The 27,958-nt window shown below is 38.2% G+C and overlaps 2 protein-coding genes across 7 annotated transcripts; one reads left to right on the top strand and one right to left on the bottom strand.

Annotated features, from left to right (window-relative positions):
- Positions 1 to 1,185: 1,185 nt before the first annotated feature.
- On the bottom strand, positions 1,186 to 19,622 carry LOC136259723 (caprin-1-like). Of its 5 annotated transcripts, none has more exons than XM_066053242.1 (17): positions 19,468 to 19,571; positions 19,320 to 19,374; positions 14,580 to 14,821; positions 14,433 to 14,495; positions 14,290 to 14,376; positions 14,039 to 14,126; positions 13,819 to 13,901; positions 13,685 to 13,761; positions 13,454 to 13,536; positions 12,693 to 12,883; positions 12,472 to 12,568; positions 12,257 to 12,409; positions 8,481 to 8,693; positions 7,573 to 7,718; positions 5,168 to 5,338; positions 1,627 to 1,675; positions 1,186 to 1,350 (listed from the first exon to the last, which is right to left on the bottom strand). In XM_066053242.1, exons 3-17 carry the CDS (start codon positions 14,814 to 14,816, stop codon positions 1,304 to 1,306), a joined length of 1,785 nt encoding a protein of 594 aa, XP_065909314.1. In that variant the 5' UTR covers positions 14,817 to 14,821; positions 19,320 to 19,374; positions 19,468 to 19,571; the 3' UTR covers positions 1,186 to 1,303. The 5 variants fall into 5 exon arrangements, with proteins under 5 accessions (XP_065909314.1, XP_065909315.1, XP_065909313.1 ...); XM_066053243.1 differs by having other exon boundaries at positions 19,320 to 19,366; positions 19,468 to 19,558; XM_066053241.1 differs by lacking the exon at positions 19,320 to 19,374 and having other exon boundaries at positions 19,468 to 19,622.
- On the top strand, positions 19,391 to 27,958 carry LOC136259724 (histone-lysine N-methyltransferase KMT5B-like). 2 transcript variants are annotated; one of them, XM_066053245.1, is made up of 7 exons: positions 19,391 to 19,827; positions 22,120 to 22,235; positions 22,577 to 22,743; positions 23,522 to 23,541; positions 23,804 to 23,940; positions 26,940 to 27,064; positions 27,198 to 27,958. In XM_066053245.1, the coding sequence occupies exons 1-7, from the start codon at positions 19,561 to 19,563 to the stop codon at positions 27,767 to 27,769; spliced, it is 1,404 nt and encodes a 467-aa protein (XP_065909317.1). In that variant the 5' UTR covers positions 19,391 to 19,560; the 3' UTR covers positions 27,770 to 27,958. The 2 variants fall into 2 exon arrangements, with proteins under 2 accessions (XP_065909317.1, XP_065909316.1); XM_066053244.1 differs by having other exon boundaries at positions 19,399 to 19,827; positions 26,940 to 27,070.

The following is a 27,958-nucleotide window of genomic DNA, read 5'->3' as shown; positions in this document are numbered from 1 at the left end:
CATGATCAGGCCCTGGAGAGTACAGAGGTGTGAAATAAGTCTAGCTAGCTATACTGTGGAAAGTACTATGGATAATGGTAATGACCTGCCTGCCCGCACTGTACATTTGGAATTTTCTGATGAAAGACAGAGCACCAAATAGTGGGCTAATTGGTTACTACTTCCAATACCACTGAGACTTGTTGGAAGGGTTTGGGGTCACTCTGAAGGCATTTTTCAGTTTCTAACCAATGCTGTCAAGCTGTTATATGAAGGAAAATGAGGCTGGTTATGGAAAGCCCACTGAACTACTAAAACAGTACTACCAAACTGTATACTTGACCATACCATGCACATTGGTAAACAGGCCCCAACTGAAGCTGGCACATGTATACAGTCTAATGTAGAGCATTGAAAGAAAATTTGTGCAGGTTTTCATGTTAGAAGTTTGGTGCCTGTCTTTTATAGCACAGAAAATATGCATCTCTTTCTGCTTACAAAAAAAAGAGAGAGGGGTTTCTATAGCTTTCTAGTTCTAGATAGCCTGTTGGAGAGCAACTGGAACTATGAGTATTAGTTTTATATTCTCTACTTATATAACTTCCATAAACATGTCACACTATACCACAGTGAGATGGACAGATTAATATTAATTAGAATATTTAACTTAATTGTATTAAGTTCCAAACACATTTGACTTCTGTTTCAACGGAGAGATGAACAATTCCATATAAGTAGATATGGCATGATGGTGTATATGAACAGCTGTTAGATATTTCCTTACATAATAAAAGTGCACGCAATTATGCAAACTACTAAATATTAATGGCTTCTTTTTATGTGATGTGAAAACATGTCTGAAACCGTCGTTAGTATCAATCAGTATATGAATTTCAAAAACACCATGTATGGTCAGATAACAAACACACGTATCCTCAGTAACTTCAGCTCCCAGCAAGATACAGACAGCATTTACAGTCTTACAACCTAGATCAATATTTTGCTGATGTTATTTTTCCCAAAATATTAAATCAAGGAAAAATTTGTCAACTTTCTGCAAAAAATTTGTTAGTGATGGAATAGCAATGACAGGATAGCGGACAACAATTTTGTTCTCATTACAAAATCTCCACTATTCTGCATTTGCTCACATATAGAATGCAAAATCTATAATTATAAAGCCATCAGTGACCGAGTTCACACCACTACAGTATTTACAGAACTTTAAATCATTTGCTGAATCATCAATGTTTTATGACTATGCAATTATATGTAAAATCAAGTTGTCTACTTAATAGTGTTAACTGGAATGATGTGGTAGTTTCTACGTCCTTCTAGATGAAGTGCTTCCTCCTCGCTGGCCACCCCGACCTGTAAAGCACCATCACAACAAGATGGATAACAGCAGAGCTTTAATAGTAATACAAAACAAAGACAATAACAATTGAAGTTCAAACAGTAGACTCCCAGTTAAAGGACATCTACGAATCAGGAATAATCTCACACATCTGTCCGGGCCCTAAATCAACAGTACTCTGCTAAGAGGCTTCTTTATAAAGGACAAAAAACTTTCTAATGATGCATTTGATGGCAATGTGATAACTAGCAATATGCAATGTGCTAAACATATCTTCAAACAAACCATACCTGAGTTTCTATTAAAATTTCCATTATTGTTTGGACGTCTATAATCATTCTGTAAGAAAACAAACAATGAAACATCCACATGGATATATTTTTTTCATTTAATTGCAAACTCCTCTATAGATGTTGTGCACATGCTTACTTTGACCACTTTGAGTCATTACCTAGATGAAGGCCTGACTTTCTACTATTTGCTATTAACCCTTAAACCCGCAAAGAACTTTGGGGAAATGCATGTTTACACAATACGAGCATGCATGGTGACACTAGGAGGGGTAACTTAATTCTTATAGCCTACAACTACACATTAATTAAAAGCCTGTTCACTGGGCTACTTGGAGAAGGTTAAATAAACACTAACTACAGTGGCTTACTTGTTATGAAGTGATGAACAACAGCGAGTCGCATCTTCGTGTTTCAAAATTCTAGCCACGTGTTTAATTTTGATTGTGGGTTTACTCATGTTAATCGTATATAGCCTGATGGAAAATTAATGGCAAATCAAAAGGAACTTGTTTCAAGGTGATAGGAGTACACCATTGAGTTATGGATGATTTTATAAAGGTATGTAAAGGGTTTGTGTGTTTCCTTACCAAAAAGTTACTTACATGGCTAGTGTTGGCCTCACTGTTTACCACTAGGGTAAAACCCTAGGTATCATTTTAATCCTTGTTACATCAAAAGTAGAATGACGTAAATTGTGTAGTCATAAGATGGATACTTCGAAAGTTACAGCGCTTTGTACAAGGCATGCATATTTATTAGTTTAAATCCAGTTTTCTGGTTTAAGGGTTAAAAACTGGTATTATTGCAGCAATGGAGTAACTACAAGTAAAGCAGATAAACCATTATATTTATGTCAACAGATTGTACAATGACAAATACATCTACATGTATCTTAGCAACCTTGACAGATACACAACATATATTATAAACAGACAAGCAGTTAAGTTTTACCACCTTAAGCATTAAATTAGTATACCATAAACACTAATGATGTTCATCTCAGTACACCTATTTTGTCTTTGGTTTTTGATCAGTAGTAAACACCACAAGTGAGACCACAAGATACCCTATTTAGTAACCCCACCACTATAGGTATTTATCTAAGTCATCAAGCCTACAGACATCAAAGGAAATTATTCCTAATTTCTAACCATAACAGTCATGGTTAACAGCTTAATAATGGTCACTGTAGTTGGCAGTTGGAAAAGGTAGAAGTGGTTGAACATGGACACAAACACAGGAATTTTCAAAATACATTTTAAAATGTTAATTTACACCAGCTTCTACTACGAGACCTTCGCATAGCACTAATACATTATAAGTGCATATGTAGAGGATAGGCTTGCATGCTTTAGAATATTCCAGACTACTGGTGCAGTTAAAAATTATTATTATTAATTCAAAAATGAAGTACTGTAGGGTTCCAGCAATAAAGTAGTGAAACAAGATATATGAATGATGGCAACTATTACAACAAAGCTATGTGTCAAAATCCCACATTACACCATAAGTTCAATGCCAAAGTAGAGATTTTCCCACATAGTTATATTTTAATAGCTACCACCATTCATATATTGTTTCACTACTTTTTTATAGAGGATATGCACTGCCGAATACATTCTAATGAACACGTGATTTTTTCATACGTCATGATGGTGAACGGAATGCGAATCGATTCATTACATGGACGGTAAATCAGTTACGAGCAATTCTTACTAAGTGACTTATCCTTCTGCCTAAGAAGTAGTACATCCGGCGAGAAGAAGCAGGCCTGTCGCTTTAGTGGCGAGTTCCAGTTCGAACATTCATTCACTGCCCATACTTTTATATGAGTTTTTCGTGGCCTTGTGGTAATCGTTCACGACAACAGAAAGCCTGCATGTAGCTTAAAAGGCGAGTTATACTTCGAGCCGCATTCACTACCCAGTACTTTTATATGGAATTTTCGTAAATCTTCGATAGTCGTTCACCGTCAACTTTTTTTGGAAGCGCTGCGCCGCTGATCATTTTTCGTTCGAATAATATAGCATGCATATCCTCTATTGCTGGAACACTATTTTTTTAATTGACCCTCCAACGCCTAGCAACATAAAATGGCCATATGCTACTTTGTTTGGCCTCTAGCCTTGCAGCTAGCAGGCAGGCCAAAAATCGGGTTTCAGCATTAAAAATTCTATATTCAGCCTTCTCTAGGTGTTTTCTTGTTTGTGATGCTGGATTTGATAACAAAGACTCTTCCTTAGGTGCTATTTGCTACATACAATACATTAATTTTAGGGGGAGGGAGTGGGATGGCACTACTAAACATTTTTACTATATTGTTTGATACTGTTGTACATTTGCTCTAAAAACTCTAATACAGAGTCATGGAGATTCAACTGGAATGCCCTAGCTTAGTCTCACAGGCCAGGCTTACAGCCTCATTATTTCAGTATAAATGCCTGCACTTTATACTGAAAACCATAAAATCCTGGATCTAGCCTGTGAGACTAAACTGGGGCATACCAGTTGAATCTTTATGGTTTATATAACTCTGCATCATATTTCTAGAGCATATGTACAACAGTATGGTCTATAGTATTCTGTAGTGTGCTAGCCCACCATCCACACATGTGCTTATAAAAATGGTCGGTGCTATGCGAAGACAACCAATGTCTGGGTCGAAAGTAGGGACTAGTGTGTAAAACAACATTAGGCATGACACCATATAAATGTTTAAGTATGTCCACGTCCGAATCCGACCATGTCCACCTTATCCAACTACCCCACTGTAGTTGTGAGCTAGCACATGCAGCTAACTGGAAGGAGTAGGCCTCATGGTTATTCGTAAGAAGTAGTGTCTCCTAGCAACCAAGCAACTGTTATTAGCATCAGTAAGAGTTCATAATACAGTAGTAAGGGAGAGTATCTAACTGGAATGTATTTATCAAACTGCACTGCCACTAGTACAGTATCAACACCTCACTCTGTTCTGTAGAATAGAGGCTTCAACACCTATCAACAGTTCTCTCTTACCAGTGGAGTTGTATTAAACACCTATCAATATCTCTCCATATTAGGACAGATATTAATTTCATCAAAAGGTTAACTTGTGGTAGTAAGTTTGTACATGTATATTGAGTGTTTGATACTCTCCCTCTCTTAATACAAACAGGTAAACTACAACCCTTAGGCTACATTTTGATGATAGCTAGGTGGCCAGACATCGGATGGCTGCAGGTTCGAGGCTACCTAGGTCCAGTCATGGATTTTTTCTCCTTTCTCCACCTTTTCAAACACACCTTAAGTAGTTAAAGTCTAAGTAGCTAAAGTCTTTGAGCAGGCTGTAGGACCAGGTGTCCTACAGACCTTCAGCACTTGTGCTGTAAAGCATTAATAAAAAAAATAAATAACATGCAGGCTTGTGGTAAATACCTGGTAGCTGGATTTTACTCTCTACATGAACAAAAGGAAGGAATTATATAAATACTTCACTAGCTATATTCACTCTCAATTGCCTGGAACACTGTACATACTCATAGTCAGTTATAGGCAATACCTGGTAAGGAGGCTTGTTTCCACCTCTATCTATCACTGGTGCTCCAACCATTTGTCCACTGTTACGATATCCCATGTTCTGGCCCTTTCCTCCGCGATTGCCACGAAAGTTTCCATTGTTATTGTTAGTGCCGTAATTTCGACTGTTTGAGGATCCACCGTTATCCAATGGCTACAAATGCAAACATACGTATTAAGCATTGCTCTTTACAAAACGCACACATATATATGACATACGTAGCAATAAGACACGGTTGCTCTAGGTTACTAAAAATAAAGCTGCTGGGAAGATCCCAGTTTGGAATTTCTCTGACACTAGTATGGTGTTACAATGGCAACTGTTGGTCCAAGCACTATACACATCAAATGGTTGATGTCTGTGAATAAGACATGTCCATTAAAGTAGAATCCAAATTATGAAATGATTTGATAAAAGCCATATAACCTACAAATAAATTAGATTGAAATAAAATTAGTCATCTAACATTCTCAATATGGTATGAAATATGTTTTAGGATGGTAATTCACCAAGTTGCTTGACCAAAATATGACTAACTTGCACTAGGTTAACAATAAAGAGAACCACAAGCATTTTAAAACACAAGAATAAACAAAGCATTCACTATGTACTCTAGAATTAAATGGTACGGTAGTACCGTTTAAGTAGGAATCGCGGTGAAAATTTTGCACACCACCCAAAATTCTGCTTTTAAAATCATCCTAGGGACATTTTACGCCACTTTACGGAATGGTACTAGTCCATATAATACATAAAACAACATCAAATACAACAAAACACAGGTGGACAGATATTAATTTTTTTTAATTGCTAAAAACTCAAATTTTAGTCTCACTGACCACAGTCGCAAGGCTAGAGGCCAAATGAAGCAGCACGCGGCCACCATTTTACGCCACAATAGCAAACTCACCAGTGGGATGTGCCTTTTGGGGGGTCCGACGAGTGTGTTCCCTCTGCACCTTGTCTTTTCTTTCGGGCTGCTTGTCTTCTTCTTCATCCAACGAAACCAAATTGAGGCATCAATTTTCCGTATCAACACTTTCTTTCAGCAACATAATATAGACGTCACAGAATTATTTCAGAGCTGGATTTCAGAAGCACTTCAGTCCGAGCGCTATACTAGCTAGATATCTGATTGGGATCCCGTTTGCAACCACGCCCATCAATTAAAGATCTAGGTGGACTAATAGTGATAGAGTACGGAGACCATACCTCTTAACCAATCTAGCTGTTTACTTAACAGTTAACAAGATGACCTCACCCATATTGGTCTAGCTAGCTGCACACCTCTTGGCTGACTTGAGATATACTCTAATACAACAGTCACTCTAATACAACAGTCATAAGTTACATTGTAGTTAGCTGTGCTACTACAAAAAAACTAAAACTAGTATTTTTTAAAAATTGTTAATTTAAAAATGAAGTAGGGATCTATGCAACAAAAAGTAGTGAAACAAGAGATGAATGATGGTATTACAGCATAGCTCAGTGGGAAAGTCCCTACTTTGGCACATTGTGACTGTTCTATTAGAATATCATACATGACTGTTGTATTAGAGACAAGTCAGCCAAGAGGTGTGCAGCTAGCTAGACCAATACGGGGTGAGGTCATCTTGTTTACTGTTAAGTAAACCGTTGGATTGTTAAGAGGTGTAGTCCCGTACTCTATCACTATTAGTCCACCTAGATCTTTAATTAATGGGTGTGGTTGCGAACCTATCGCAAATGGGATCCCAATCGCAAACTTGCAGATATCTAGCTAGTATATCTCTTATAGCGCCAGGACTGAATCGCTTCTGAAATCCAGCTCTGAAATAATTCTGTGGTATTTATACGTTGCTGAAAGAAAGTGTTGATACAGAAAATTAATGCCTCAATATGGTTTCGTTGGATGAAGAAGACAAGCAGCCTGATTGAAGATAAAAGAAAAGATAAGGTGCAGAGGGCCTATACTCGTCAGAACCCCAAAAGGCACATTCCACTGGTGAGTTTGTTATTGTGGCGTAAAATGGTAGCCATGCGCTGCTTCATTTGGCCTCTAGCCTTATGACTGCGGCAGGCAGTGAGGCAGTGAGACTAAAATTAGGGGTTTTGGCAATTTTTTTTAAAAAAAATCTATATCCGGCCACCTGTGTTTTGTGCTGTTTTATATACTATATGGACTAGTACTATTCCATAAAGTTGATTTTCATTGCGTAAAATGTCTCTAGGGTGATTTTTAAAGGCGGAATTTTGAGCGGTACACAAAATTTTCTGGGCAATCCCTACTTAAACGGTACAGTAGTACCGTTTGATAAGCATCGGTTCTCACCGAGCAAAACCAAACTAGATATTTCACTAGTGCTCCTCCTACAACATGACATGCACACATTCTAATCCTTACACACCTTCCTGCTTGACGACGATGCATAAGTGGGGCCAGAACTTTGGTAATCACCTTCATAAGGTTTAGAGTTGGACTGTAGAGGTCTTCCACCAGGTGTGGTAGTAGATGATTCGGTAAGGTCCGGAGAGTGTGACGTTACCTGCTGACCTATATAAGCAGAGTAAATGAATATGGTAATTCATCTAAGCGAAATAACAAAATGGATAATGAGAGGAAAACGCCATCTCACTTTGTACATTGCATTGTAAATACTCTACTGTGATAAATGGCTAATGTGGTACAACAGCCTCAAGTTGCACACAGTCAATACAGAGTCATTGGTCTAGTACTCTAATAGAACATACACTACATATTCAGCTAACACGCTGTACAACACTTCAGTCTGCTCTTTAGAACAGAGGATAAACTGCATACTATATATACCTTAAAGAGTAAATGAAATATTAGTGCACTTAAGGCACGGATTAGAATAAGCAACCAGTGGTGTGGCAATATACCTGCACACTTGAATGCAGTTAACATACCAACAGCAGTTTGTGATTAACCATCCAAAAAATTGATTCTGTAAACCTGAAGTATTGTTTGGATGTATATTTGTTGTTTGCCTTCTGAAACTAGACTAATACTCTCCACAACAAGCAGACAAAATGTTGGTGTTGACTGAGATTTAAAAGTGTAATGATGGTGCAAACCCATTCATTCAAGGCCAACAAAAAATAAACTTAGCTAGTACTTGTACAGTGTAAAACATTGGAGATTATCATGAACACTCAATGTTCACAAAAAGCTATCTAAGACTAGAAGGCACCATTTCAGCTGCATCATATGCAAGCGTTTCAAGCAAAACCATTCTACATGTTGGCTTTAAACAAGGAATGATAAGCACTTGACACTTTAGATTGCACATACTTGATAATGTTTGCTTGCTATAGCTAGATGGTCCAGGTTGGATCATCTCACCAGTCGGTGACACAATGGGAGGGACAGCAGAGTCTGCAGAAGTCATGTTTAATGTTGCATTTGTGTAGTTGTAGTCTGTTGACACTTCGTGACTTTGTTGCTGCTGCTGGTGAGCAGCAATGTATGATGATGAGCTATCATTAGTTTGCTCGTGTTCAGCACCTAAAAAGAAAATCGCTAACAATTACTTTACTAAGGCACACGTATCATACACATACACCAAAAAATTACGTTCATTGTACATACAAATTCGTGAAAAAAATTATTTTTACAAATGAGAAATTTTGCAATTTTGCTTGCAAGGACATTTGTTTGTATGTAATGATAACAGTGCTCAGGTAAAGTGTATTGACCAGGTATTAATACACAAGTCTGTTTAAATATTCTAATAGAACACACACCTCTGCTGTATTACTCTAATTGAACAGTCAATATAAGGGTTGCCTTCTAAGACTAAAATTGCATTATCATCTACAACATACAATGATGAGATTGGGTGAACAAAAACCCATCATGTTTGTAAACTTTGTTTAAAACAAGTACAGAAAAAAATTTGGAAATTTTAACTAGAGTAGGGACCATAGTACATCGATTAAAAGTACTGAAACAAGCTGGAGTGTGCATATTAAATGTGACCATCTCAGCGAAAACCCATCTAGTTCGCACAACTTCCAAATTTCTTTTTGTTTTCTCAGCATTATCTCATCAAGGAACGGTTCCCCAAAGTTTCAGTCAATTATGGTGAGTAGGTTTGGAATTACAGCACTAGACAGTAGGAAGAACAAGGAAATTGATTTGTACAGTGACTATACTAAAAATAAACAACAGGCGCTTACATTTGCAGCCATAACTTCTGTTTGGATTAGTCTACAGAGTTGGGATTTGGTTTACAATATTCACCATGAATTGGCAGATCGATCAAGGTTTAGTTTTCGCCCAACAATTCCTTGTGCATAGGTGTATGAAGACGGTTTTATTGAAGAAACGGCAACGGCTTTGTTTACGTCTACCGCATCATAAACAAACGCACGTGACACGCAAACCATTGGGGCTACAGAAGTTAAACAAAGATTTTTGAACTCCCCATTAGTTGGCGAATAAGATGGTGTATAGGTTTAATTGATTTGAGTCTTTTTTCTCTGAGTAATGGCTTGATTAAAACTTGCATAAAATTTTCTTGTAACATGCGTAATTTCAAGTTTTTAAATTTTGTTTTTCTCAAAACTCATGCTTGTGCGAACCAGGCGGTTTTTCGCTGAGACCGTCACAAATCATGGTAAAATAATAAGCGGAAGTGTTATATCCCTACTGTGCATTTCCGTTATGGTATCTTTAGTACAGTAGGGATATATAACACTTTCACACCTCAGATCAAAGGAACCGCCCAGGCTACATTTCGTATGTAGCCCAGCTAGATACAAAATGTAGACCAGGCTAGAACTGGGCAGTGATTATATAGACACTGATACCGAAATTGATTGTGGGGATCGACTAATACTCACGTGATTAGGATGCACGACTTGGATTTTGCCATGAAAACCACTCAGAGAGCATTTTGTTATCCTCGCCATCCTACAAGTTGAAAAACATTGGACTAAGGTGAAAACTAGTGCTATAGCTTATTCATCGATCGTTTTTGCACATGTTTTCGAATACAGACACGCCCCCATCACGAGCTACCACTCTGTACAGAGTAACCACTCTACAAGCAAGCTTACCTGTTTAGGCCTTTAGTGAACTGCGTAGTTTTTCCATAAACGATTCAATAGCACTGATTAAACATTAAACTTGCGTAACTGAAATTCTTCGCCTAGGATATGTCCGTTTATCATAACCGAATGTGACCAGAACGTACTAGCTGCTGACCCATAATCGAAAATTTTAGGTATGCATACATGTCTGTATATAATACAGCCAGTGGCTGCACTCGTATTGGCTTGGGTGATTGATCGCCCTGTACAGGCTATCAGCCTAGTAAGTGTTAGTAACACAGGGCATTCGGGCTTTGCCTGATATGTATGCCCTCTGCCCTCGGGCCTGTGGCCCTCAGGTAGTTGGGCATACATATCAGGCAAAGCCTCATGCCTGTGTTACAACTATTACTTATTGTTTTACTGTGATTTAATATCGTGCACTTGTTTCAGTACTTTTTATCGATGTACTATGTATGGTCCCTACTCTAGTTGAAAATTCTAAAATTTTTTTGTGTACTTGTAAACTTTTTTTTGCAAAATAAAATTATTATGACTGGTGGACCTATGCATACCGCATCAAAAGAAAGAAATGGCGCTGCACACCCCAGCTATCAATTATCGTCTGAAAAGTGGAGTATCCATTATGCTTCCTTGCCAGCTATGTTCAACCATTACAAAACAAGAACTGTTCAAAAAGCACCCCTGCAATCAAAGTAGCCACTATGAAAAATACAGACGATTTCCATTACAAAGGAAGCCATCACACACTACCACTAAATTGACACCTTTCGCTGTCAGCAAAGATGAATGGGACACAAAGGAGGACACTGGTAAGTGTACATACTGTGGTATGCCAAAAGGCATGTGTCCGGCTGAAGTTACGTCAAACAGTGAAAAAGTCAAGCTCGTAGCCTTAGTAGTTATCGAGTTACGCTAGTCTGAAGGCATCAGTCAGTCAGCCAGTCACTAGAAAGTTCGGTTAATAATTTTTTTTTTTTTTAATTCATAGCAATTTGTTGAAAGCATTTCGGGTCGGCTTGTTTGGGCTAACCAATACCGCTTATCGTCATCAGGGAAAAATGATGTTGGTTTTTGGGTGGGCCACACACAAACCTTTGTGGTCCCTACTATGTATGATGTTACAAAAACTTGTTTCAGTACTCAGCAAAGCAAGACACAAACCCACCATATAATAGCCAATTCAAAATAAACGCCTGTCTCGATTACAAGCCAGGAATTTCCAGCACATTTGGAATCTACTGTTAATGACTTTAATGCTTTCCCTTGCTGCTGTTGTTTCTTCTCTCTTGTTAAGTTTAGAACCCTCTGAGAGATGAAGGTGCTACAAGTAATCACATTAGTAGTCCATGCGAGTCCGCATACATGCAGATATGCATCATACAACTGTTTTTCTGTCCTTTTAGGCCTTCACTACACTTATGTTGTTAAAGGTTCTTCACAATAATGGTGTTCTACCAGGACTTGAATTCGATTAAATGACAGCCATCAATTGGACCTATCCAAAATAAATGCCCTGAAGCCCATGATTACAGGCTTGGTCAAAATGTCTAGGAAGGATATAGAAGCCCGGGCCTTTATACAAGGATGTGCAATCATATTTGTCTGCTCACGAATAGCAAAAAATATCTTTCTCATTTCTGCACAACTTCGTCTGGTTTCTAACTGTTTTCCCTGTCTACTGTTAACACAACTCTAAGACCATTCAACTCTATTTTTGTACAGTATGAAACACGGTGGGTTGGGCAGTCACACATATACTATGGATGCTAATGTCGCATGGCACATTATTAAGGTCACTAAATCATAACACAAAAATGGAGCATCACACAAGTTACACTTAGCACAATGTGACACCTGTATAATTGAATCAAATTAACGTACACAGTTTGCCATATATATCACATGCCCACACACACCCACACGCACATGTGACGTGCACACACATGACTGATGCATTCAAGATATAAGCCAAGGCATTTAGATGACATGCAAGCTTAGTGCATAGACCACCTCTTAGGTCTGATTCATGTAGAAAGTCAATTGGGAAATTTTCCTCTCCTCCAGTTTGTAGAATAGTGGACTGAAGACCTGGAAATGTCGGTGACGGGGTGCCTGGTAGATAGTTAACATGTGCTGGCACCATTCCTTGGTGGGACTGTACAGCTGTAACAGGTTACAAAGAAACGTCTCCATCACAAAATTGTAAAAGGTTATCCAGTACTCACCAGGTGGAATGTGAGTAGAAGCAGAAGCTGTTGGCTGAGGACTTTCTCGCTTTCCTCCTAATCCAATTGTCTGTGCTGGTACTGAACCAACAAGTACCTGATACCAAAATAAGAGCATATCACATTCAATACACATATAGGACATGTGCATATTCACGGTACATACTAGTATTTGTGCATACACACAACCACGTGGATATTTACTAGCTACATATGTATACTTGTTGGAGAGATGACTGAGGTTCTGCTTCATCTTCTTCAGGTGATGACTCATCTCCTCCATAGTCTTCCTTAGCCTCTTCTTCCTCCTGCGAATATTCTTCTTCTTCCTCTTCTTCATCGGTTCCAACATGTCCCACATCAAAGTAGCCACTCTCATCGACTTTCGTGACTAGTTTATTGAGTTCCTCATCTGTATCTCTGTCAAGGTTTACATGTTTCAAGGAGAGATCACCATTCATTCAGTTGTATACAGATTTAACTATTAAACCCACTGCGCATATTGGTGGTAACACATACAATTGTATTGAACACCGGATAACTTAATACTCATTAACATCAGAAAGATAGGAACCAGCTACATGGGTATGACACATGCTGATGCACCCTGTACCAATTACTGGCAAGCAAACTTAACCTGTGTACTGCCTGTTACATATGGAGAACTATACGACCTTTCAAACCAAATCAGATATGTGGTACAAAAATCACATCCTTATGAGACAGACAAGCTATTGACCCACGCACTACTTGTGAAGTGGCACCTGCAGACTTCTTCAAGCAAACAGAAATGAGATGCACACACAAGGGTAACTGATTGTGATGCATGCATCATATTTCCTGCTGTACGCCAAATTTGAAACCAATCACTATTACTATGTATTGAGACACTGAGCCACTGAGAAACTATATGATATGACACTTGGATAGATACACATCTACAGAGAGCACTAGCAAACAAGTCCTTCAAAGGAAAGGATACAAGTAGTTCCGTTAACCTGTTTTGTACTGTTGTCCAAATAACATAATATATGATCGGTGGCTTCTTGTATATCTCGACTGTAACTGTAAAAAATACCAATTGACAAGAAGATCATAATGCTTAGTACAAACACTTTGTATGCACATTACACAAACATGTATCATCCGATGCACAAATGAAGTTGAACCACTGTACTACAGTATGGACATGTATAGCAAACACAATGCTTACTCTTCGCTATCAGCTCTTGGTGGGTTGATCAACTGGTACCAGTCATCCAGCTGTTCTAGTTCTGCTTCATTTAATCTCTATACATCAAAGGATATGATACACATGCCCAACACTATGAACTACTCTCCACTTACTACTGCTCCATTGGTTCCATTTTGGAAGTCTTCCTTGGCAGTGTCATCCAAACTGTTTAAAACCAACTGCAGTCTCAAAGTCCCTAAACATTAAAATATTAGTGATAGCAAAGGCACTTTAAACTTTAACTATTAATATGTACATAGGTCATACAGACTGCACATATTTAAGTAAACAAGTCCTGTAAATGGTTTCAACCACTTTTACATAATAAAATACCTGCAACGGCATTTTTCTCAATTTCTTTTTGTTGATCTCTTTGCTGCACCTTCTCTTGCCTCTGTTGCTTTTTCTTTAACTTAACGTACTAGAAAACAAATTATTCTTCATGGACTCAAATACCAACCAATGCATGCACACACACGCACATCTGCTACACTATACACACTATAATGCACTAACAATGTGACCACACATCACAATATGGCAATAGGCTAAACAAACTTTGCAAAGATTTTACGACTACATACTTCAGTCCCTAGGCTACTTAATTGTTTCTGAACATCTTTCAACATCTCCAATTGTTCCTCAACAGACTGCAGCTTAGAAACAGCATCCTACACAGCATCATTAAACCATGACAACAACAATAAACGGTGTACAACATAAATACCATTTGTTCTTTCTCGATTTTTTCACCAGCTGACACCTTCTCCTTTAATGATAGAAGTCTTGTCTAACCAGAAAACAAAACATGCAAGTATATTTATTACAGAACACACACACAACAAAAAAAAAAAAACAATACCAACACACGTACCTTCCGCTTGTCCAAGTTACGGACTTTCCTATCAACAACCGACATGCAAGCACTGACAGGATCTGTGCTCTCCTGCAGCAACAACATCTGCTGTGACTGATCTTGTAGTAGTTTACCAGCAGCAGCAGCTGTGGTAGTAGCTGGTGGGGGAGGAGGAGCCTGTTGTTGTGGCTGAGCCTGTTGTTGCGGCTGAGACAGTTGTTGATCTTTAGATTGTGATCCCTTCTTAGAAGGCATTATGACTACAATGATAACAAGGTGACACATGATCATACAGGCCACTTGATAAATACATCAACTGTGCAACTACAGCAAGTAATTCGCTGTATTACCTCACACAGATTGCAAAAAGGAAACAGTATCTTTTAGCATTGCTACAATTCCATGCCTCAGCCAAGGTGTGCTATAAAAGCAAGGGGGGTATACTTATAGATCTTGTAACTACACTATATTAAAAATATTTCCATTGCACAACTACAACACTGGATCAAATTCACAATTTGCACAAGAGCAAGTTAATAGATAGCCAGTTTTTAAGCTAGCCAGTCATTTCAAGTTTTAGAAGCACGTGCAGCACATGCAATTTACACAAGAAAACTTGCCCTCATTTTTCCCATAGAACATCATAGAACATCATGAAATCCAAACCCATAGTGACTTTTTCCAGAACCACCCCCAAGATATGGTCTATACCAGAGGTCCCACAGCATCCAGTAAAAGGTACTTGGCCTCTAGATGATTGCTTTGAACGTTCTGCCTTCCACACCTTGTACAGTCTTGCTGAGGAGGGACATCTTGGTTTCTTTTGGGTGTTTGCCAGTGCAGTGAAGCTACTGTACCTTTCGGAAACTCCCTTGTTAGAACTGACACAAAGACAGCAAGGTGATTTCCTGCCATTATCACTCACTGGATTGAGAGCAGCAGAGAGATTCAGGTTGATCCTCAGTGTTGTCCTAGTAAGTTATCAGATGTGTTTTTATTCTTGCTGCTTGGGTTGATGTGCAGCTGCCGCTGCTCCACTGACCCTGTTGTGTTAGCTATGGCAACTAATTTACCCTTGTCTTACTTGCACCTTAAAGACTGTGTTCGAGTGATTGCCCCTTGTGGTAAAGGGCTGTGGTGGCAAATGTGTGGCACTATTTATAGCTTATAGTTCACAACTGCAAAAACCATCCTTAAGCAGAATAATTCACCACAGTGTAAGTATGTAGTATACTTTTAATACACTAACTTCCAGTACGACTGCATTAGCATTTTAAAATTTTTCCTACCACAGAGTGCATACATTTATTGTTTGGCACGCTAGATCACACATGGTCTGTAGATCACAGAGGATATCAAAACCAGCCAACAACTGCCTATTGAGGATGATGAGGAGTGAGTTAAAGCATTGCATATCTTTAAAAACTACATAATAACTGCACGATGCATTGACACAAGAATTGCCCAAGGCCAGAGCTCCCAACAAAGGTGGCAGGAGTGTTTCAGGTCAACTGGAAAGTAATTACACATGGTCAGGGATGTCCGTCAGGGATGTCTGTCAGGGATATCAATAAGGGACTTCCCAATACCTCTAACATGGCAACCACAACTAGTATGCAACTGTAGTAAGAGGTTTAACAAAAGTGTGGTGATACCAGTTACCCCACAGGTGAAGGGAGGGTCCCACTTCTCTCTGCTCTAGATCCCAAGGGAGAAAGCACCTAGCTAAAACATCTCACTTGGTATTACAAGAAGACACGTGGGTAGTACAGCATAAAAGCTGAAATCTTTCTCTAAATGGTGTAACACCTAATTTTCATTGCCCTAATTAAGTCAATCAACGAATTCAGTCAACTAAGAGTACAAGTACACAGAAAAATTTGGAATTTTCAACTAGAGTAGGGACCATAGCACATTGATAAAAAGTACTGAAACAAGCTGGAGTAGTGTACAATATTAAATCACAGTAAAACAATAAGAAGTGCTATATCCCTACTGTGCTCATGATACCATAATGGAAATGCACAGTAGGGATATAATTGTTTTACTGTGATTTAATATCGTGCACTTGTTTCAGTACTTTTTATTGATGTGCTATGGTCCCTACTCTAGTTGAAAATTCCAAATTTTTCTGTGTACTTGTTTGTTAACTTTTTTTGTAAATAACTATTATGGACTGGTGAACCCATGCATCTGAAATGGCACTGCACATCCCAATTATAGTCTGAAAAGTAAAGTATACATTATGCTTCATTGTCAGCTTTGTTCAACCAGTTATGCAGCATTTTGTATAAAGAACTGTTCGAAAAGCACCTCTGCTATCAAAATAGCCACTATGAAAAATACGGACGATTTCCGTTACAAAGGGAAGCCATCACGTGCCATCGCCAAATCGACACTTTTTGCTGTCAGCAAAGATGAATGGAACACAAAGGAGGACACTGGTAAGTCCATAAAGAATGCATTGTACGTACTGCGGTATGCCAAAAGGCACCTGTCAGGCCAAAGCAACGTCGAACAGTGAAAAAATCAAGCCCGTAGCCTTAGCCGTTATCTAGTTACGCTTGTCTGAAGGCATCAGTCAGTTACTTACTTACTTACTCAGTCAGTAGAAAATTCTGTTAAATAAACTATTTTTAAAATCCCGTAGCAACTTGTTGAAAGCATTTTAGGTCGATCTGAAAGCTTGTTTGGGCTTAGTTCTACCTTAGCAATACTGCCTCATTGTCGTCAGGGGAAATTGAGGCTGTTTTTTTTGGGTGATATTATTTCGTGGGCCACGCCTACTCCTTTGTGGTCGCTACTATACAGTTACTATTGTACTGTATGGTAATTGGCAAAGATGTTACCCTTATAACACGATTAATGATGCCAGGTTCTAATAATGCTGCAAACTGATGAACTATGGTCTTTGAGTTTCCCTCCGACAGGAAGACCAACGCTACTCCTGTCAAAACGCAGTATAAGATGTACAAGGCTTGTATATTCTATCAGTAATGGAGATAACTATGTCATTACCACTGATTTGTGGACTTCAAAAGCTTATTGTTGCCTCACCATTCATTGTGATTTTATGAGTAGGAAACCAAAGATTTCCTGGCGAATGTAAGTGAAGAATTAAAAGAAATTCTTTTGGTGCTCAACGGAATTTTATCTATTAATGATCAAAAGTATAGAGCAATACTGCTATTGTAGTATCACGATCAATAGCATTCTTAACTATTAACAATACTGAATACTGCACATTAGGTCATTATAAGTCAGTAGGTTCTCCACTATAAAGACCAGCATGTTCAAAGGTGCTGGCAGAAAACAAGCTTGCTTCACGTAGTCGATGTGGTCTGCAAATGCTGCTTTACTGAAAACTTTCTCTGATGGAATTGATGTTGCTCAGGATGTGGGGGCAATCTCTTAAGAGTATGTGGACACTGGACATTAATGGTTACAACAGAAATGAGTGATGCACACCAATTACCTGGAACCAAAGGTGGTCACACTAGCTGTTCAGACATTTCTCAAGAATAGTAAATAATCCATACTACATATTTAGTACTTAATGATTAGCAACCATTCCATACAGTTTAAAAACTGGCGTAAACACGAGTAACAACAAACAGCCAATGCATAATCTGTTTAAGCAAGAGTTAATAATATGTTACGAACTCTTGGTTTAAATGAGCCACCATCAACTTTAAAAGCAACAGTAATGACAATATAATATGATGATCATTACGTTTCACACTGTAAGTTAGCACAGTATGAGCACATGGCTTTAAGGAACTTTGAATGAATTGCAGTTTGAGAAAAGATAACATTACAGCCATCACCTGTGTACATTAACACACAATGTATGAACAAGCATCATACTTGCAGTTTGTGACAGCTATTGTATTAATTTACAACTACATCATAAACACTTACTTCTACTCTCAAAATGCAGAATGGTGGCCCAATTTCTAAATCATGCATACAATACTTCATAATTGTATCTGGGCTAATTATTGTCAAGTCCAGCTATGTATGGCCATTGCTAAGTTCTCAGATGCAACCTCAAAAATTTCTGAAAGAAATAAACCCACTATATGAGTAAATGACCAGATCTTCTTTACTGTATTGTAAAGGACGATCAGTATCTCAGTCCCCATTCATCAGCAAATATGCTATTTTGGCTTTGCCATATTTTGGAAGTTAACTGACTACAGTGTTCACCCACAACAAATCACCCAGATGCAAAGACACTGAACAGCTGCACTGTCAGTAGCAGTGAACCACTACTACTACTACTTGCTGCACTGTAAACATGATAATACATCTATTCATGATAATAATAATAATAAAAACTACAGGTGCAGGTTTGAGTACATTTTTTCTAAATAATGCCTCTATCACATATTACCCATTACCTGGTCTCTTAGCTACCATAAAATTTTCAAAGTATCAAAGTGATAAAAGCATTCAAAAGATTTTGGAATCATGGGAATATCGCTTCAGTCGTGTTTTACCATTAACCACAAGAAAGTGACTGGTATTCAAAAAATGTTCAGTTAATTATCAGGTATACACCAATGAATTCTGCATTTGAAAGAGCAGTGATCATGACAGGTGACGGCACAACCATATTCAGATTTACAAAACAAAAGTTTTTAATCAATTAAGAAAAGTGCAGTTAATTAAACAAAATAAATATTGAAACTAGATGAGCAACAAACAATCCTAGTATTTATAAATTAACCATGGCAAGAATCAACCACATCTCACGTTTCAATCTTCGTCACAGCCTGATACAGAGGGATGTCCCGAAAAATCTATATGGCTAAGGGTTAAAAAGTTTCCAACATCTCCAACAGCGGTCCTCAAGGAGTTCCACTGGTCAAGAAATCACCATTTAACCACAAGTAACACTCACCAGGTTCTGATAGACTCTTCACCAACTCCTTTCGCGAAGAAACTCACAGCACATGGACTATCGCGTGATATCACGTGCACTCACTGTTTGAATATGACTCCTTCGAGGCAGCTTGCCGAGTTCGATGACATTTCCAGTAGTCTCGTGGTGGACCCAATGCTGGGGTTCACCACACACAAAATGTGTAGCAGGTTTAGACACGTCAGAGGCAAATATCACGACTTGAAGGCGATTGTAATGGAATTTTCTGAGGATGGCGATACCGAGAAGGCGTACAAACTGCTAGTGGAGGACACAGAATGGGCCCGCTTGTACTTTTTACGAAAAACGGAAGAACAAAAGGCTGCCTTCAAGGAACATGTGAGTGTGGACTGTATAATTTCAGTTCTTGTAAACGCCTCTTGTTTTAATAACTACGTTCCACTGGTCATTTAGTTGCCTACACATTTCATTAGTAATAGTTGGATACAATGAGTCATGCAGCAATTGCTAAGATCACTTGTTAATGTAATCACAGATAGGCTAACATATTGATGACTGGTAAACATATTGGATTACTGTTTTTGTTTGCTAGCCGATGTATGTCAGGTACAGTAGAGGCTATACATTTATCCATAAATGGAGAATATTTTTACAATGTGTAGACTGTATCATTACAATTACTGCATGTTTCTCTATCTTAAAAAATGTGTCCAGTTTTTATTCCATTGAAACTTTCGCAATTCTCAAAATGTTAGCTAATGTCAGGTCTTTCAATGGAAAGGTTCTAATGGTTTACATAATGTTTGTAGATTTAAATAGTATGTGGACGTTGCTGCAATGATGTATTTGTGTACAGATTCTGCAGAATATAGAACATTTTCAATATAACAATAAACTGTTATCTCTCAACATTTATGACTTAATAGACTTTGAAATTGTATTGTGTAATGTGCACTGTGTTATACACACGTTCCCTGTAACTAAGCTGATGTCAAAACAAAGTTTAATTTCTATATACGTTAAATATACTGTTAAATATATTACAGTTACTTGAAATGACTAACCATGCAAGTTTATGCTATTCCTCCCCATCAATGCTACTTATGGAGACTGCTGTCATACAGTCTTTCTATTATTAAAATACACTGCTACCGCAATTTTTACAAAGCCTTTATTATGAATACCGTAGGTTCCCTAAAATTTCGGCATCTCTAAATATTCGGCACTCCCCGTGCTTTGAACGCAATGTGCTCTAAGTTTTGGCAAGTGCAGGAAAGTTTTTAATTATAAGCGCGCTAATTTTTCGGCGCTTGGAGTACTAGTTTGACGAAGGTCTCTTGAGTACTGAGGATTCCCGGTGACCTCACACAATATGTTACCTCGATTCTGTATGAAGTACCAAGTGTGAAATTGTTCAGGGAACGTGCCCAACGATATCATCGTGTGACATCACGGCTGGCTATAGCAAAACGATCTTCGTTTCTGTTCACAGAATAAAATCTCTCCTGGCCCCACATGATACACCTTCAGATAACACTTTGTTAAGCCATGGAACACTTCATGCAGCATCTAGTAGCAAGATTTATCACGAGATAGTTTAATAATATTATTGATTGTGGTTTCTATTTTTTTTATTACTTGTTGAAATCTTTAATATTACGTCTGGGTGATTGTATTCAAAAGTGATGTAGTAATGACATTGACCATCCCTCCTGGATAATGTAGGCAATCATAGTATATAGCGCTGCGGCCAAGTGAGTGTTGTGGTATCGTCAGCTCCACCTCGAGGTGTTCCTATTGGTCCCTGTAGAAGGAAATCTAGAAAGTAAGCAGTAAACAAATCGCAAATAACATAGCCATGAAGCGTGCAGACTGTATTAGAGATAGATCCCTAAAAATTCGACAATAGCACCAGGCTGGTACATTTTTTTCCTAATTGTTCGGCCAGACCTGAACAGAATTAATTTATTTCTGCCGAATTTTTAGGGAATCTACGGTAATAACTAATTCTTGTCCTAATTACCATATGGAAGGAAAGTTGACAAAAATCCACAATATTATCAGCAAATAAAATGTTGAAGAAATCCTATATTAAAACATTTAAAGGGGTTTATGGATGCTTGCTGAAACAGATTTATCCAATTAATTGACCTTCTATTTTGTTAAATTTCCTATCATGTAGTAGTTGTTAGTTTTTCCACTGTTTCAGAAAAATACAAATCTGATAGCTGATGATGTCCCTGAATTTTAACAATTCCCACAATATTTTCCCAGTGTGTGTTGAGTTGTTACTTGTTACATCTTCATACAAGAGAGTATAAAAATTGAATGTGTGCAGAGAGAGACGCTATATCTGTAAGGATTTGTTGTGTGGCTTACACTGTGTGTAGTATGTGCTGTAGTATAAATAAATCACAACCATCCATTTTTGCTATACATGTACAAAAAGGGCAAACAATGCCTGTAATATAATAGGCACACATATAGGGGATGTAGGAGTCAAGTGACAATGTGTGGGATGGGAATGTGAATTAGCGTACATATTTGGTCATGTTGGTATTGGAAACCAAACAAGTTAATCAACTGGTAACTTGATACATAACTACAGTCACCACTGGTTACTGGTTGGTATGTGCTTCTATAAACATCCTTTTTCTTTTGACCTTATAGCTAGTTCGCTACTTGCGTGTCTATGAACCAGACTCAGGATTTAAGGTCACCTCATCAAACAGATATTCTCAGGACAAAGAAGGAGCTGGGGCCAAACTTGTTGTGACTAAAACGTGGTACGTGTACATGCTGTACGTTTGGCTCACTAATGCATCAAGTACGTATTGTGTGTTTCATTCTCACAAGGTTCAAGTATTATAGAGTATAGAGTTACACGTGTACTTAAATGTGTGCGGTTTTATGATTATTTATTGCTATGTCTGCCTAATAGTTGTAGTTGCTTGTAACTATAACATTATACTTGGTTGGATAACTTGAAATATGTGTACGTGTATGTGTGTGTGTGTACGCATGGGATGTGTGGCATGTGTTGTTTAATGTGTGCTCATGCAACACACACAAGCTGTGTACTGATACAATTATACTACTGTGTATTGATATTGTTTTCTTTACCTAGGAAAGTTGGCCAGTATATTCCCAATTTATTTGGCTGCATAGCAGAGATGTCTAAAGAGGAAGAACGGACATTTCTCAAGCCTGGCCAGAATGACTTTAGTGTCATGTTCTCAACACGCAAGAGGTGTTCTCAACTATGGCTGGGTCCAGCAGCCTATGTCAACCATGGTTAGTCATGTTTTGTGTGGCATGTGTACATACATCAAAATATGTCATTTAGTGTAACCAAACGTGGGGGGGGATAGGACATGATGTCACAATAATTGTGTGGCGTATGCATACTATACATTTACCATAGGGTGTAGTTCTAGTAAACCGTGAACTGGATTTATTGTCGGACATGGTAATTCACTAGCGTAGAAATTGTTTCATGTGTTGAGCTTCATTGAGCTCCAGCAATTTTATGGTGAAATTTGCAATAGCACATTATAAAATAAATTCAATTTCTAGATACCTGTGTTATTGTTTGCTGCATTCTTAGTCACTAGCAGTAAATTCAGTCAACTTGGGCATCTACAGTGAAGCAAGTGGCTGGTACGTTAGTTTTTATCATGTAATTATCGTTGGAATTCAATTGCATTATGCAAAAAACGTACACGTTATAACATCATGTCCTACCCCTCTGGTACCCAAGAGTAAATAATGGAATGGCTCCATTGTTTACTCTAGTGTTGTACATTGTTGTGCATGCTATAAGTGAAGCCTCGAGAAATGGGTCACCTAGCCATGGCCTAATTAATGACAAAAGCTCATTATAAGCTGATGATTTACATGTTGAAAGCGATTTACATGTTGTAAGCCACTGACTTGACAAAATTAACTACTATCCCTTTCCAGATATTGTTTAGCAGTGTACATGTACTCATGTGACCTTGGGTGTTCAAGTATATACTGTGGTGCTTACTGTTCTAGGATGTGTAATATTACTGTTTTGTTGTATCTATAGATTGCAAGCCAACGTGTAAAGTAAGTTTTTCACCTTGTTTGTCCGTGCAGTACAATATGTTTATTGTACACTCTGTACATTTGTAATGTTTGTTTCGAGTTAATGGCTGTGATACAACCAATCTGTGGCCATGTACTGTTAGTATAGATCACAGGATGCCACGTGGTGTGTATGTGGACCATTTGTGTGTATTTTAGGATGCAAGTTGTATAGTACATACTGCATAGATGCTCGGTATGGCTGAAATAGACATGTAAATGTACATCGTTGTACATAATCTAGTTTATAGCCAAAGGAAGAGACACTGCTTATGTCAGAGTGTTGGAGGACATGGAACCTGGAGACGAGATCACTTGTTACTATGGGGACAATTTTTTTGGCGAAGGAAATGAATTGTGTGAATGTGAGACTTGTGAAAGGTATATACCATATGCGTATACTTAGTACTGTATCACATGTATGAACATAATACTGCTTGACTTACAATACATTTGTAGCTATTCATGCCTTACACCTGCATATGTACATGTACAGTGTATTATAATATTCAAATGCTTGACAACCAGAATCTCAATGCAAGTATTAATGTTGACTCCTTAAAATACCATTTAGCCTTAGTATCTAGCAGTAAGTATAGTTAACTACACCATAAGTAGGATATAGTATTTATTAACCTGAGGCCTACTAGCAAGAGTTCATAATATATATACTAAGGAGAGTATCCTACTCTCATATACCCCTGTAGAAAGGCGTATCGTGAAGTTATGACGTAACACTTCTGAGTTTGCCCGTTTTTCTTTGTATAATTAATGATGTCATTAGTTGACAATGGTATCGATTGAACGCGTGCCTACCAACGTCGTTAGCAACCAAATTAACTCCAGCTCTAAGCGTTTCTCACCCAACTACAATCGTTCCTTCATGGGTTAAGACCACTTCGTAGGCGTTTCTTACTAGGCCATTTGCGAATACGGCTATCCTGAGCGTCGCAAGTGTGAAACGGTGTTAACGATTCTTGCACTTTTACAGCTTCCTGTACGTCACAAACCACAACATCTTGTCGTTACGTCATAACTTCACGATACGCCTTTCTACAGGGGTATATGAGAGTAGGATACTCTCCTTAGTATATATATTATGAACTCTTGCTACTAGATTTCCACAAGTAAAGGTGGGGTTACACTTTCCTTACTGCCTGATCAAGGCGCATAGTAGTGTGTCATACGACCCAAGAAGCTGGCACACCACACCATGGTACTGTATGTTGACAGGAAGAAAGAAAACATGATTTCACACATATGTAGCTCTGTGATCCCTTAACCAATTGGATATCCTGTATATATTTCTATTTCATTCTGCACACTTTTCAAAATCTTTCACAAATGCGGACTCCAATCAAGCTGAAATTTGGCACACTTAAAGGGGTTATTAAAGCAAATCTCAGTACCAATTTTGGTAGATATCCGATCAACATTCATGGAGTTATGTGCATAAATAAAATAATATCAAACTTCTATCGTGCATACAGGATAAACCGCTTTGAGAATTCAGTTAAAAGGTGGTCTGTGGTTAGAGTAACCATCATGGGAGTGCCTTTTAGTAGTTTGAAAGAAATTAAGGTTAAGACCATGAAGATCGATACAACACAAAAACCACCAGTGTGTAACAGGAGCGCATCGAATCCTATGGACAAGGGAGCAGGTAACTTCGTAAAGAGTGAAATTCAAACATGGCTGCCGTGTACTATAATAAGTAACTTTTAAAATTTCTTAATTAGGATATTATGTGGGGGCGCATACTAAAATACGTCACATTTCCGCTGCGACGAAGCAAAGCTATGGAAACGAAGTTCAATGGCGTAACGGAGGAATAGTAGCACAGGCTTAGCAGGACAGTCTTTCTACAGTCAATAATCACGCAAAATTACTCCGCTTGACTATTCCAAGCTTTCGACTTGATGATCTTCCTATCAAGCAGTTTTGCTACCTTCACTTTAGACGATGGAGTAGCAGCCCACTCAGTGCATCCCTGTTCCACTTAAGAATGATGTAACCAATTATATACATAGTAACACCCGACGCCATGTTTGAAGTTTTCCCGTAGTATTGGTAGTGTACGGAGTTACATGCTCCCTTGTCCATAGGATCCGATGCACTCCTGGTAATCAAGTTTTGTTAATTCAAAAAATGTTTAGTTGCCACACCTACTAGGCAAACCACTTATAGAAATGAACTGAAAATCAGTGTATAGGTAGATTAATCATCATAGAATGACCTTTCAGTAGTTTAGAAGAATTCACATAAAAACCACACAAACAAGTCACCCTAGAGAGAGTTCAACTTCAAACAAGTCACCATGTAGAGAGTTCAGCTGCACAAGTAGCACAAGTAGTCACCCTGTAGAGAATTCGGCCACAACAAGTCACTTTGTAGAGAGTTCAGCAATTCTGTAGATTACAAGTCAACCTCATAGAGAGATCAGCTACAATCAAGTCACAACATAGAGAGTTTAGCAATGAGCAAGCCACCTTGTAATGAGTTCAGCTGTAACTTGTGAAAGTTCAGCATACAAAAACATTACCCTAGAAATTTCAGCTATGAACAAGTCACCCTGTAGAGATACTGGCTACAAACAAGCCACCCTGTAGAGTGTTCAGCCATGTAAAAGTCACGCTGTACTGGGTTCAGCTGCGTAACAAGTCACCCTAATAGCTAATCATTTTATTCAGTTTATATTATACACAAATTCACTAAAATAGTAGTCTTTTTTGTGTTGAATGATTCCATTAGTAAAGAAAAACAGGTAAAAGGAAATCCTTAAAGCAGGTTGCAATTACAAAAAAAAAAAGGTGACATCTATACAAGCTGTGAAGAAAAGGGTGAGACTCTTCAAAAAGGCCAGGGTGGAAGTTAAACAAGAAATGGCTGCAACAATGCTAGTGCTAATCATTTTTAATGATGACAGAGAGCCACACCTTTTTCCACAGCCTGGTTGTTTTAGTATAGATATTTCTTTACACATTACTACTAAATGCTAGATATACAGTATTTACATGTCACCATACAAAATTGTTGCATTAATGATCTGTTTATCTTACTTCATGTTGCTATATGTACAGTTATCCGAACCCCTTGGGACCAGGGGTGGACCATACAGTAAGTCTGAATAGTCCATATCTCTGAAACTGTGTATAAAATAGCATAAAGAACGTAATTTAGTACACCAATAGAACAGTTACTACTCTAATAGAGCAGTCATTTCCGTAGTTCAGTAAACCAAGAATCTGGATAATTGGGGTCTGGATAACTGAGGTTCCACTGTATCAAGTTGTGTTTGTGAAGTGTACACATCTCTCTGTATAAATCATCTGTTTTCCTTGTGGATGTGATGAATGATATCCTATTGCTAACCTTTATAGTAAAGGACGAGGTGCCTTCAGGGACAGATCTGAACTGAAAACCAAATCTAAGTACACTTTACGGCATACAGAGAGTCGGGTGAAAATTAATAAGCGATCAAGAGATGAAAGCCAAGATGATCAAAGTACATGTATGTGTGATATACACATTGCATTGTGACATGTTTTGTACAACTGAGTGAAGGCTAACACTTTCACTGTATAGAGGCATATACATAGCCTATATTATATAAAGGTGATATTTTGTTATGTTTCTAGGTTCTGATGTTAGTATTGACAGTGGTAGTGGTGACTTGTTACCAAAGCAACGGAAGAAAAGTAAACAATCCGTTAAGAAATCGTCTACTGCACCATCAACAGATATGAGCAAGAACTCATCTGATCCTGTCAAGTCATTGGGTAGTAGTATCAGTCGATATCAATTACAGAAAAAAGAAAGTCCAGAGTGTGTGTTTGGCACAAAGACTGATGATAATACAAAGAGCCTCAGCAATGGTTCTGCAGAATTGGAATCCGCTCATGAACAGACTAAATGTCCAGAGCGTGATGTGGAAGAGATACAGAATTGTCCTGAGGAAGTAAAGCCTGCTAATATACCATTACCAGTGACTGAGAAGATACAGGAAAAATGTGACATACGGCAAAGCATTTGTGCTAACTGGAAAACTGGAAATAATGGTAACTCCTCTTCAGCAACTTTTTCATTCCCCTACCAGATGGCAGAAATTCATACATCTGCCACAGTAGTGGCTAATCGTACAGACAATGCTAACAGTACGATACTACAGTGTACAGTTGTGCTGGAGAATACTCCCCAGGCGTCATCCTAGTGTGTGCGAGTGGCTTGGAACATATTTAATGATTGCTTAATTTTTTTGTATCAAACATTAGCTACATATACATGATTTTTAAATTTTATTTCTTTAGTGTGAAAGTGGAGTAGCCAGTAGTGTACATGCATCCTGTAGTGTGATTGTGGCATTATTGTGTTGATAATTATGAAGTTGTGGTAATGTGCA

This window comes from Dysidea avara, chromosome 7 (assembly GCF_963678975.1).
Source record: "Dysidea avara chromosome 7, odDysAvar1.4, whole genome shotgun sequence".
Classification (NCBI taxonomy): domain Eukaryota; kingdom Metazoa; phylum Porifera; class Demospongiae; order Dictyoceratida; family Dysideidae; genus Dysidea; species Dysidea avara.
The sequence above is the reverse complement of the archived record's forward strand: the minus strand, read 5'-3'. Positions and strand labels throughout refer to the sequence as shown.